Source organism: Neoarius graeffei, chromosome 25 (genome assembly GCF_027579695.1).
Source record: "Neoarius graeffei isolate fNeoGra1 chromosome 25, fNeoGra1.pri, whole genome shotgun sequence".
Taxonomy (NCBI): Eukaryota; Metazoa; Chordata; class Actinopteri; order Siluriformes; family Ariidae; genus Neoarius; species Neoarius graeffei.
The window spans coordinates 11664766-11678258 of record NC_083593.1 but is presented as its reverse complement, the minus strand read 5'-3'; the positions used below and the strand labels follow the sequence as shown (position 1 = coordinate 11678258).

General features: G+C 42.3%; 1 protein-coding gene across 6 annotated transcripts in view; it reads right to left on the bottom strand.

Moving 5' to 3' along the window:
• Positions 1-13493, bottom strand: part of LOC132873314 (membrane-associated phosphatidylinositol transfer protein 2) — a 78424-nt gene that overhangs the window by 10620 nt on the left and 54311 nt on the right. For 3 of the 6 annotated variants that reach the window (XM_060908715.1, XM_060908713.1, XM_060908714.1), the window contains 15 exons: positions 12824-13147; positions 12630-12725; positions 12450-12554; positions 11230-11294; positions 10008-10252; positions 9643-9832; positions 9418-9537; positions 8733-8959; positions 8405-8583; positions 7730-7900; positions 7132-7257; positions 4018-4182; positions 3502-3720; positions 1692-1840; positions 1393-1509 (listed from right to left, as the gene is read on the bottom strand). In XM_060908715.1, the coding sequence (XP_060764698.1) occupies positions 1393-1509; positions 1692-1840; positions 3502-3720; positions 4018-4182; positions 7132-7257; positions 7730-7900; positions 8405-8583; positions 8733-8959; positions 9418-9537; positions 9643-9832; positions 10008-10252; positions 11230-11294; positions 12450-12554; positions 12630-12725; positions 12824-13147 (2498 nt within the window). The remainder of the gene's footprint in view (positions 1-1392; positions 1510-1691; positions 1841-3501; positions 3721-4017; positions 4183-7131; positions 7258-7729; positions 7901-8404; positions 8584-8732; positions 8960-9417; positions 9538-9642; positions 9833-10007; positions 10253-11229; positions 11295-12449; positions 12555-12629; positions 12726-12823; positions 13148-13493) is intronic. The other 3 variants (XM_060908718.1, XM_060908717.1, XM_060908719.1) reach the window with 3 other exon arrangements.

The window sequence follows — 13493 nt, the reverse complement described above, 5'->3', positions numbered from 1 at the left end:
CACGTGAACAGAGGGCAGCTATGCTACAGCGCCCAGGGAGCAGTTGGGGGTTAGGTACCTTGCTCAAGGGCACTTCAGCCCAAGGCCACCCCATGTTAACCTAACCACGTCTTTGTACTGTGGGGGAAACCGGAGCACCCGGAGGAAACCCATGCAGACACGGGGAGAACATGCAAACTCCACACAGAAAGGCCCCAGTCAGCTGCTGGGCTTGAACCCAGAACCTTCTTGCTCTAAGGTGACAGTTCTAACCACGACACTACCATGTAATAAGAACTACTGAATAAAGTCACCTATATTCAAGATTTTTTCACTTGCAAGGATATCTTTTTTTTTTTTTTTTAATGCCTCCGCCACCGCAAGATGCAGGAGGCATTATGTTTTCGGGTTGTCCGTGCGTGCGTCCGTCCCAAAACCTTGTGAACGCGATATCTCAAAGGCTAATGAAATGAATTTCACCAAACTTTCACCATTTGTGCGCTTTGGGACAAACATGAACTGATTAGATTTTGAGATCAAAAGGTCTAAGGTCACTGTGAGGTCAAATGTCTGTCCGCAAACCTTGTGAACACAATATCTCCAAGGCAGATGAAAGGAATTTCACCAAACTTTCACCGTTTGTGCACAAAGATAAACTGATTAGATTTTGAGATCAAAAGGTCTAAGGTCAAGGTCACTGTGAGGTCAAATGTCTGTCCGAAAACCTTATGAACACAATATCTCCAAGGCTGATACAAGTAATTTCACCAGGTCAAGATTACTGTGAGGTCAAATGTCCATCCCCAAATCACAACTCAATAAGGCGTGTAGTCTACCAGGCGGAGGCATCCCCATCGACGCTGTTGGCGTCGAGTTCTATCTAGTTTCCCTTAAAAGCACAGCTCACCACTAAAAATGTTCCATTTCACCATATATTTTGTTAGCTACTATTTTTAGCCTAGACATTTAGGTCTCCAGGCCATAAAGTCATGTGAGACTGGTCAAGCACACTAGACTTTATACTTGATTGTTGGGTAAGCTAATAAATCTATGACTTATTTTCTAAACTTGGAAGTCCTCATGGTTTCAAGGTTTCAGGCTGAAAAGGTTGCGGTCTGTACAAACAGAAATAGCTGCAGGAACAGTCAGAATATACACATGAGCAGGCAACCACAAGCTTAAAAAAAAAAAAACAACCTCATCCTCCGCAAAGCTCTAGTTTCTTTCCGCTGATGGAAGGAAAAGAAGAGGGCTGACAAATTGCACAAAGAACCAGACAGGCTTCAGAGAGTGATTGTGTGTGTACAAGGCACTTCTATAGTAGTTTTACTTGATAACACAGTTAATGAGTGTAGGTACACAATAGGTGCATGTAATATAATTTTGATATGGAAAAGGGGAGAAACTGCTCACCCTGATCTTAACATGTGTCCTCTTCCTCAGCCACTTCTCCCGTGGTTTGGAGGGTGTGAATTCTGAAACTTCCTTCCCATCCAGCTCCAAAATACTGGAGTTCTCATGCCTCATTACCTGAGAGTAAGAGAGAGATTTATACAAAGTCAAGTGAGAAAGAAGAGCGCATGCACATATGCACGCACGCTTCACAGGTTTTTCATAGTCTCATTCATGAAAGTCATTTGCATCACAAACTGATGTTTTGTAATAATCTTTAGAAGTGAAACAGGGCTCATGGAAAGCAGATGTAACAGTACCTGTCTGAGCAGAAAGGACACGACGTCTGTAGACTCCCAGTAGGAAGCATGGAACAGGTGAGGTAGAGCCACGGTGGGAAAGGCAGTCAGGGCATCAGGGCAATACAAGGCAAAGTCAATGCGCTTTGTCCCCCACCAGCGAGCAGCGACTGCAGGACGATTAAAACCATTACAATCCAAACAGCAACAGACCGCAGAGTTCCAACAGGGCCTCGATCACACAAAACACTGGCACCTAATCTATAGGTTGTTTAGGATTGAACAAATTCTTTAAAACACTCTGGACAGTCTGACTGCTAAGCGACAAAAGGTCAGAAGTTATGGCACAGGTAAATGTGAAGGGCAGTGGAAAAAGAAGTGAAGTGGAAACACTGGAGTGCACTGATTCGTGCAATGGTGAAGGTCTTGTATCTTCATCCTCCCACAGCCTCACAAGAGTGAGTCCAAGCTGCCAAATACACGTACCCAAACCTCAAATCTCGTCCTGCTTCAGTACTACGGAGAGCACCTGTTTACAACACGATAGCAGCCTATCCCTTGGACAACAGCCCAAGCAGGACAGGAAAGTGAAATGAGATACAGCTGGCAGCTTCCTGTTTCAATGGAGCCAAAAAGCGAGTGCTCTAAACCCAGCTCTAATAGCACGGTGAGCTTGTAAGGACATGGTGAGCTTCTGAGATGCCCGCTCGGACTCATTTGCAGAAACCCTGCATGACTATAAATCACATTCTGCAAACTCACCGACCATTTAAATCTAAAGGTTTTATGCATTCAAAGGTTTAAAAAAAAAAAAAAAAACATATTCAAATGTATGAGCTCATGCTCTACTTTCAGTCATCAAAGTTGCATCTAGCAAGCCCTTTCGCCAAATATAATTAAATAGAAACAACTAGCCAAAGTGTGCAAATATGATTAATTATAGATAATTTCCAAAATGTATTTGGAGTTTTTTTTCCCCCTCATTCTAACAATTTTTATCATGGTCAGTGTTGCAGGTGATTCGGTGCCAAATGGCAATACTGGGCACAAGGCAAGATGAGATGCCCATCCATCGGAGGGCACCATCCACGCACTCAAATCACACATATGAGCAATTTACCATAGTGAATCCACCTACATGCATGCTTTTGGACAGTGGGAGGAAATCAGAGAACCGAAAGGAATCTTACATGAACATGAGGAGGACATGCGAATAACTGCACAGACAGTAACACCTGTGTGAAGTTCAAAATGGTACATTTTTACACAAGCAAAATGCAGCTAAATATCAGGAATGAACAACAAATAATAATAATAACCATTACACTTGATTTTAAAAAAAAGGCTTACGTTAAAATCATACTGCAATAACAAAACAGCAATTTTCCCCCCTCTGTGACAGGAACACAGTATAAAACTACAAGCCAATGAATATCCTAATGCACTGGAATACTGAAGATTTCAAGTATTTAAAAATCAAATCCAATTTTTAACAGCCCCAGGGCAACCAAGGAATATCATACCAGAGACAATGTGTTCATTTAAAGCATCTCCAAAAGGCACTTCATCCTCCAAAGAGACACAGAGAAAGCTTGATTTTGCAGATGAAGACTCTATGGTGGTGGTGGTGGTATGAGTGACAGAGGGGAGTGAGGGCTGAGGAAAAAGAGAAGCTACAGCATAGTCTGAAGATGCAGAGAACTGCGGTAGGGTTTAGTGAGCGCTAACAGGGCAGGACTGGGTGGTTTAGACCAACAGGCACATGGGACAAAACAGCAATGAAGAAGAGGAAGAGGAAGGCCCATGTTCCTCCACGCTCCAGCAGCAGTACCTTGCTCTATATCCAGCTGCATGCTCGGCGATGGAGGGCTGGAGTCGGGGAGAGGGGAGGGCTCGAAGCAGCTCACCTCATCTGAGCCCGCCGCTCTGCTACTGAGCAACCTGTAGCGGGCTTTCGGGGATGGGCTTCTTGAGGACATTTTGTTATAAGGGAGGGCCAGCTGGGACAAAAGGCTAAGCTTTTTGGACTGATTGAGATGGCATGCTTGTGCTAAGAGATAAACAAAACAACAACATAAACGGAGGAAAGCTGTAAAGATAATACTGGACATTTTACATTTCATACTGAACATAAGGTGTGTTTAAAATAAATAAATAAATAAATAAATAAATAAAGAAGAAATTAAACAATCTATATCATTAGTTTCAATTGAATGATCTAAAGTGAATAAATAAATATCCAAGTCCAAAAGCCCATAATGCATTATACTGGAATTTTTCTCCTGAGATTTATCTGTGGATTTGAGTGAGCATTTGTGTGCGCGCGCGAGTGTGTGTGTGGACTTACTGTTGGCAATATTGGAGGCAGTGTAACTATCCGCCAGTCCGGAAACCTGGCTAGCGATGCTGACCTCACTGGGTCTTCGAACGATCCGGGATGCTGAGGCTGAGGCAGGAGACGAGGGGTAAGAGTTCTCCAGGAACATCCCCCCGTGAGAGTGCATTACATCCGCTAGGAACACAAAGACAAATCCCAATTTCTAAAATGAACACAGCAAGGTTTCCTTTGTCCATCGACAAGGTGAGAATTCAGAATTTTTTTTTTTTGCCTGTTACACAGCACCGGTCAAAAGTTTGGACACACCTACTCATTCATAGGTTTTTCTGTATTTTGACTATTCTCTACTTTGCAGAACAATACTGACGACATCAAAACTATGAAATAACATATGGAACATATATGGGATTAACAAAAAAAAAAGGGTTTTAAAAAACATATTTTAGATTCTTCAATGCAGACATTTCTTGCCTTCTTAATGTGTTTGAAACCATCAAACCATCAAGTAAATAGCCCTATTAGATATTACATTACTTTAATGGCATTTAGCAGACGCTCTTATCCAGAATGACGTACAACACACCCAGAGCATTCTGAAGAGCAGTTGGGGGTTCAGTGCCTTGCTCAAGGGCACTTCAGCCATTCCTGCTGGTCCAGGGAATTGAACCGGCAACCTTTTGGTCCCAAAGCTGCTTCTCTAACCATTAGGCTTCCCATAGCATATTAGACAACTGTAGTAATCTATATTATGTCCAGAACCACTCTAAATAAAAAAGGACAGTCTAGCACTTCATGTCTTAAAATTAATAACTAAAGAAACCAATGAATTAGAAGAAGGTGGTGTGTCCAAACTTTTGACTGGTACTGTATATATGAGTGATTCCACGCTTATGGGTACTGAAATGGGGACATGAACTTATTCACCTAAAACCATTTCTTTTTTTACCATCAGGTCACAAAACATGTAATCTTTAATGAATGACATGTTAAAAGATAACTTTAATTTTCTGAGATGTAATAAAAACATATTTATATGCCAAAGTCAAGCCTATGAGTTCCAAAATGATGTGTTACATTACTTCTGTTACGATTGTCCATCTCGCGTCTGTTACAAATTAATTACAATCTAGCTCTATACCATGTTAATCTTATTGAAAGAATGTGTATGTTTATTCTACTACACATGTTTATTAATTATATTTGCTAAAACATCACCTTCCTATGTTTCAAAAAGTAATTCTACATTGTTAAAATTGAGAATATATATGTCCACAACACTTCTGTTACGTTCTGACTTTGGCATATAAATATGTTTTTATTACATCTCAGAAAATTAAAGTTATCTTTTAACATATTCATTAAAAAGATTACATGTTTTGTGACCTGATGGTAAAAAAAAGAAATGGTTTTAGGTGAATTTTTAAAAATAAGTTCATGTCCCCATTTCAGTACCCATAAGCATGGAATCACTCATATATGAGACTATATAATGGGATAAACTACTCACCTCTCCTCTAACCAATTAATTCTCACTAGACCATCTTTTTATAACGATATTCCACCCATGCTGAGGTTACTGGCCTACTTGATGGCATCATGATTTCTTTCGAAACTACATCTGGTTGCCTCTGCCAGGAGGGTAAGACTTTGCTGTAACCTTTTCAACAACATGACGCCAAATTATAGTAACTAACAACAGGTTTTTTTGGACAATAAAAAGCACTACCTGATGAGGATTTGAACTTAAATAAATTAAAATAAAACCACAGTGCCCCCAAATGTTTAAGCTGAAATATCACTCAGCTTATGTATCATTTTTTCATGAGGAGTAATAATTCTGGAGATGACTAAGGAGTTATTGGAGTTGGGAGTTACTAATGAATTACTAATGCAAATTTCTAATTGCCAATTTTCCCATAACCATTTTTGCAATTGCATACACATAGGTGATAGATTAAAGGAAAAAAAGAAAGCCCCGTTATTGTCTCATTAAGGTAGCCTAGTAAACTAGACCCACCCGCCTAGCGGCCAAAAATATTTTTGCCTACGAGTGGGTCTAGCCTCGGACCATATCAACAACACACCCCGGGCATCAAATCGTGCCCGCCAATCATAACGCAAGGTTTTTGTTTGGATTCTTTGGGCGGGCTTTTGCAGGAGTGACGACAAGGCTGCGTGACGCTGGAGAAAGCACAACAGGAAAGATGGCTACGGCTATTGAACAGCGCTCGTTTGACTCCGCTTTGGAATCAGTTTTAGAAGAATTAGACTTGGAGTTTTCGTTGAAACATGAGCAGGAAGAGGCTCTCCGCTCATTCCTTTTCAAGAAGAATGGTGTCCTTCTCCACATGCTGTTTGTTTACCCTCCCCCACTGCTTTCTGTCGCTCTGACTACGTCACAGTCACTGTTGCGCTGATTGGTCAGAGCGTTGGCCTATACGCACAGAGACAGTTTGAAAGACAACGGGTTGTTCCTACCCACACCCTTCGGAAATGTCTACGACCGAGACCAGACTAAATATTCACATTTAGTCTGGCCTGCCAGGCTATCATTAAGGTGTCGAGTCATCATGAGCGGTCAGAACCATTTTTTTTTTTTTTTAAATCAGTTGGTATTTTGATAATGGTGATAGAGTGCGCTGTCTAACATGTTGCTCCAAAATCTCTCCTAAGTGTTCACTTGAGTTGAGATCTGGTGATTATGAAGGCCATAACGTATGATTTACATCATTTTAATTCTCATCAAACCATTCAGTGAGCCCTTGTGCCCTGTGGGTGGGGTGGGGTCATCCTGGAAGAGACCACTCCTATCAGGATAACAACACCGCAACACTGGATAAAGGTGATGAGTTAGAAAAACCTGTGGACCCAAACCATGTCAGCAAAAATAAATGCCCCAGCTCCCCAAAGCATAACAGAACTTCTGATTTTTCTTTAACATGTCACCCATCTGTAATTTTCATCATCTTATTTACTACATGGAATACCAATTCTTAATAAGTACATCAAAATACAGAACTACATAAACGGTGACAGGGGACTAAACCCACATTCTTTCCATCTCTCTCTTGCACTCACACACACATATAGCAGGTGAACAACAGAACAGGAATGGCTACACACACTCAGGCGTGGCTGGCGCAGCCTGCCAGTTGAGCACGGGAACAGGGATGGAGGTCTCGCCTAAGCCATCATGGCAGCGGCCTCCACTCTCCAGCAGGAGGTGAGGGTTGCTCTGGAGGGTCTCCACTGCATGCCAGCCGCAGCACGAGGGCACATGAGGAGAGGACAGGACGGCACGGGGGTGGGGGAAGACAAAGAAAGACAGAACAAGGCAGAAAGAAAGACAGACAGAGAAATGGTATGAACAGACAACAGAAAAAGCAGGTATGAATCAGAGTTACAAGGGCTGGAATGGACATGGGTTGACTCAACAAAGATGCTTTAACTTAAAAAACCATGGTGCTTGTGTCAGGAGTTTAGGTGCTGCTCTTTAGAAGCAGCAAGTCTCTGATCCGACCTTTATCGAACATGTATGTCTCTGATATATGGACACACTTCAACAGTCCTTTTATTCAGATCGAGGTTGGAGCTGAGGTCAGTTCTCCAGGAACAGTGTGATGAATATGCAATCTTTATATTATGTACATGGGAGAGACAGGATGGAACATGAATGTGAAATGCACGAGAGCCTGCTTGGTGGAGTTTGACCCGGGCTTACCCAACAGAGCCGAGTGCCCGTCGCCTAGAGGGAAACGCTGGTAACGTGGAACACTAAAGGGTGCCAGCAGGTGGAACTTCTTTTCCAGCAGTGGCTCCAGGCGTGATGCTGACGGGTCTGCAGGGTGGAACAGGTTATACACCTGCTGGCAGGCTGGACGGAGGTGAGCCACTGGGGAAGAGGAGAAAATGTGTGAAGTATTTTATTACCCTGCTGTTTCAAGCCATCATCAGCCAAACAGAATTGAACACAATACAACAAACGCTGTGCGTTTAGGTAGCTATGGCATGGAGCAAGTTATTCATAACAAAACCTAAATATATATACACTTGTTTTATTCCTGATCCATTACTGCTGAACACATCCATTTTTACTGTTGGCTGGTGTTTGGGATCCTTCCAACTTTTCTGCACACCCATCTGGGGAACACTGTATGTGAGTTTGATCGAAATCCAATCAATCCTGTAGGAGGAGGAGTGATTTTTGTAAATTGTGGACGGATGATGATGGATGGACGACGCGTGATCATAATCACTTCTTTTTTTTTTAATTTGTTCTAAGTTAATCATATGCGCAGTGTAATAGATCTCTAGTACTGAGCTGAACATATTTGGTGGGCAAGTATTTAGTGCATTTATATAATAAGAAGTGATGAACAAACTCGTATCAACCTACCATCTAGTGAAGGAACCACAGTTTTCCTCAGAGCCAAGACCAAACCCAGAGGAGAGCCAAACAGGAAGAAATCAGACACCTCGAAATCAAACTTGCCCAGAGCGCCACCTCCTTCCAGCATAGTACTGTTACTGGACCGCCGGGAGCCTGGATCATTCCTCAAAACGCTGGAGTGCAGACTACATCAGCCACACACACACGCAATATTTAGAAACGGCAAAAATGACTTTATTCAGCTTATTTCAGAGCTACTGTTTTGTCTACAAGTCTGCTCCTAGGACACTCAAATACCAGTGTCTGTCTAACGAAGCCATTTTATGCATCTGACCTAGACAAGAAGGCCTGGTGCTGCTTGATTGTGTCCAGTTCATAGGTGGAGGAGTCGCTACGCTTGCGGGGCAGCTGTTTCTTGGGATCGTCGGCACTGCTGCAGCGTGGGATGTCGATGTTGCTGCGGCTCAAGTGACGGCTGCCTTCCAGGGACAAACCAGAACCTGAACCTGAGCCTGAAGGGCTACTGTTGATGATGATGCCTGGCGAGAGCAGATCGTTGTCCTGCAATTCATGTATAAAAATGTTTGGTTTTTTTTTTGTCATTTCTTGAAAGCAAATCATTGACACATAATACAGTGGAGTTAAGCTGCAGTATGCAACTTGTGTAAAGGAGTAGCATTATTAAGTCAGTTTAAAAAAAAAAAAACTCAAACATCGCATTCTTGTGCTGCTGGCCTGAAAAGCCTCAAATATTCATTCAAAATCAAAACTGTCAGCTTGGATTTAGAGCAAGGTTTTGAGTCCAATATCATCATGCCATCACAGATATGTCATTCCTCATGACACCACAACCTTAGGCTTTAAAGAACAGCAGGAAATCATCAGCGACAGTGTTCTGAAGCGAACATAGTAACAGATGAATAACATGGAGGATACACCTAATGGTCAAGATCTTCATTTCAAACCTATCAGTGTGTTGTATAGCCTAAAATTCTATGTAAAACTGTATTTGTTTTTACCTGCACACTGACTATGCTCCCTCTTCTGCTACTGTTCTGGCTCTCAGACACGGTGATGTTGCTGCTGCAGAGGGCATCGAAGCCCAAGATCCCTCCAACACAGTCACCTATCAGACACACCTTTCCAACGGGCACAGACACATTCCATAGATAAGCAACAAGTACAAACTCTCCTCGATATTCCAGTTAAGATTCATTCTTGATGTGAAATCACAAGACACTGACCTGGCCAGAGAATGCGGTACCTTCCAATGATTTTATGAAATCTCCGTACACCTGATTGGCTCGCACTATAACAGCGGCCACGGCATCCTGATACTGAGGAGCGGAAGTGGCCAACAGGGGCAGAGCAGCGAGAGGGATGTGGTCCTGACTGTTAGAGAGGCAGCCCTCATCATAGCTGTATGGACTTAAACTGGTGCAGGATTAAAAAAAAAAAATCATAAACATTCACTGGTAATGGCGCAGAATACACAGGAGTATTTACTGACCGATGTGTGAAGAAAAAAAAAAAAGGCAAGAAACATGACTGAAGTGTCAGGTAATTCACATTTATTCAATTTAAGAGTAACTTGGAAAAGCAGACTTACTTTGACACGAGTGAAAAAGCCTCCACACATACAGCGGGGCACGGCACCATCCGGATGGCGATGTGGCCTAGAGCTGCCGGGTAATGCACACGCATGACTGTCTCAAACACCGAGCTGATGGTGTTGACATCAGCCTGCTTGCTGCTCTGCTCTCCACCTCCCGTGTCCAGGATGTTGCCTCCATGCAGGACCAGGAGCAACACGTGCACCTTCGACGACTGCAGGCCCTGCTGACCCGAGCCATCCTGAATCAGAAAGAAGGGATTTATCTTCGAGCAAGCAAGCAGTCAATTTGGAAAATCACTCACTGTAGTGTGTCTTTTCAGCAACTCCAGTCCTGGGGGAACACTCGAGTTGCCTAATTGTGTATATTCTAACATGTTTAAGCCTCCTGATTGAACTTGTCATCCAATTATCAATGCTGTCATGAGCTAATTGAGGGATGCTAGAGATACAAATACAAAACTGTGCTGTGATTTTGTCCCTCAGGACAGAGAGAGCCTCCGATTTACATTCACAACCACAATCAACTAATGGATGGAAGCAGACTGAAGCATCATCTGAACCATTTAGCTAACCATATGAAAAGCACATTAAATCTCAATTACACTGTTTACTAAAAGGAAGCTAAATCTCTGAGTTTCTATGAGAGTGGAAAAGCTGTGCTGTTACTCACAGCTGGATATCTGGTCACTTGGCGCCTGCGTCTGGTCGGTCTCTGAACGCAAGGATAAAAGACCACTGAGAACACTAATGGTCCTTCACCCCTCAGTCCTACCCTTTCTTTCCGTCTATGACTTCAGTTGCATGAGAACTTGGCCCTGATCCTAATCTAAGTGCATACTGGCTTCACCCCCTTTGCTTGGATACACACACTTGTTTAAGTGCTGCCTCATTTGGATAAAGCTTGGAAGGGAAGAAGCTGGCCGTTTTGGATCTGATGTAATGCTTTATGCTCGGAGACGTAGACACTTTCACTTTCAAACTTTATAATAATAATAATGTAGGGAAACCAAGAGCAGCTGGAGCCAACTCATCTTCTGGTGATGAATACTAATTCTGCTTGGCCATGAGGTTAACCCTGTATCTGTGATCTGGTATTGAAACTGGGACAAGAGTGCACTAGAGATTTCATGCTCCCGTTTCCACGAATCATTTTAGTAGCATCATATAGATATGATTCATAATGAGCATCACTGTGACACACTGAATTCACATATACCTCATTAAGGCTTTGGACGTTCCCAGTTTCAGAATACTCAATCCCAGAGTCCTGGTACAAGTCACCTGAAAATGGGTAATCAGTGAAATTCACACGTTAGAAGAAATGTACAGATCAAAATGTAAGATGACCTAAATTAGAGCTTCATAACTTCCCTTTGCATGGGTTAAAGTGCAGGTCAATTAATGTTCAAAGTTAGCCCTGGCCCAAAAAAAAGGGGGGGGGGGCATATTTTATGCTATGCATTAATGTAAAGCTTTACAAACTTAATTTTCTTGATTAATCTGCTTTATTATGATTTATCTTAATTTAACAGCCCATTTATTAAGAAAACCTGTACACCTGCTCATTAATGCAATTATGTGCCCTGAGATACTTTTCAGCTTAACGTGGTTGTAAAGAGTAGCTATTTAAGTTACCATGGACTTTACATTACAGGCATTTAGCAGACACTCTTATCCAGAGCGATGTACAATGAGCACACACACATACCCAGCGCCTGGGGAGCACTTGGGGGTTAAATGCCTTGCTCAAGGGCACTTCATTCCTGCCAGGCCTGGGCTCCAGGCTGTTTCTCTAACCTTTAGGCCATGGCTGCTCTCTCACTTAGTTTACATTCCCCCCCCCCATTCTGATGTTTTATGTGAACATTAACTAAAGCACTTGACTTAACATGATTTTATGCACTGCACTGCTGCCACATGACTGGCTGACTGGATAACTGCATGAATGAGGTATACAGGTACAGAATCTTTCCTAATAAAAAGTGTGCGTCGTTTTTGTATTAAATTTTTTTTAATAAATTTACTTCCTTTTATTGCACAGACATACTTATCTAGCAAATTAAAACACTACTGATTTATTTCTGGTCTGTTGTTGCTGGCCACTGTTATACAACAACAACAAAAAAAAACTAGACTGAGCTGTTGCTGCTTGCTGAAAGACAAGTGTATGCAATAATGACATGTTTGATTTCAAATATTTTAAGCTTCAACACAAGCAGGATTCCAATTTGCAGATTTACTCTAATCTCCAAAATCTGTGAAGGTAAATGGAAAAAACCCAACAGAAACTAGAGGCTTTGTGGTTATGAAAAAAGCATCCAAAAAAACAAAACAAAACAAAAAAACCTCCAGGCATCAACATCCCACACTGAGCAGACGTAAATAGCCTGGGTGCTCTATAGCGCATCAGGCAGGCTATAATAATCTTGTGCCTACTTTGGGGTTCGTCCACCTCCGCCGTCTCGATTTTGTCCATCAGGTCGTTGGAATTCCACTTGGTGATCTCTTTGACAAATATCTCCTCATTGTCTGAGAGATCCTCTGTTGAGTGTGAACAAAACTGTTAGTTTAGAGAAAGCGATGTGGATAAGGATATAGATAGGACCTTTTAATTACCGTGTGCATCGAAGAACTCATCGTCTGTGCTATCGTCAGAGTCGCGGGCGATGCTCTGCATGCGCCATTCGGAAATACTGTGTCGAGAGGGGCTTGCTGCTCCAGTGCAAAAAGAAAATGAAACACAAATGATTTACTCAATAAACTCCCACTATCCATTGCATATCAGGGAGCAAAGCCCGGGTTGCTCCTACCTCCTCTTTTTGAAGAGCGGGAGGATCTGGATGAGGTGGACCACTGCTTGGTGAGTTCTCCCCGAGCCTGCAGCGTGTCCCCGAGACTCCGTGTTGCACTTTCATTCTCTATGGCGTTGATGGCCTCTTTGGCATCCTGTTCTTTTGCAGGACTGGCGTTGCCCTCACCTCCATCCTCACTGCAACTAAACTGTGCCATCTTCTTGGCCAGAGCTAGCTGAGTCTCCAGTTCTAGCTGCCGGATGTCTTCCATAGTCAGGCCATACCATTCATCCTGCCAGCACCAAGCCTGCCGGTGTGCACGCACCATCACTTTCCTCAGACCTGAAAGAGAGAGAAATGAAGCAGCAGATGATTAGGATCATCCAAAAAAATTCAGCCCTACTAGCTTCCATTTTCCATTCATTAATGCTTTAAGATCACTAAATACACTCATGACTATTTTTGCATTTGATTTGGGGTATTTAGGTCGAAGAGGTGAATTCCAAGTGTCAAGCTATTTAATACACAGACAAGAAAACAATCAAAATGTATTTTCATAAATGTAAAAAGCTATTATTGGTGTAATCCATACTCCGATAAATACTAATCAGTATTAAACATCCTATTGCTTTATAAAAAAAAAAAAAAAAAAAAATCACAAAAATAAGTCAAGTCTTCTTTTAATCAA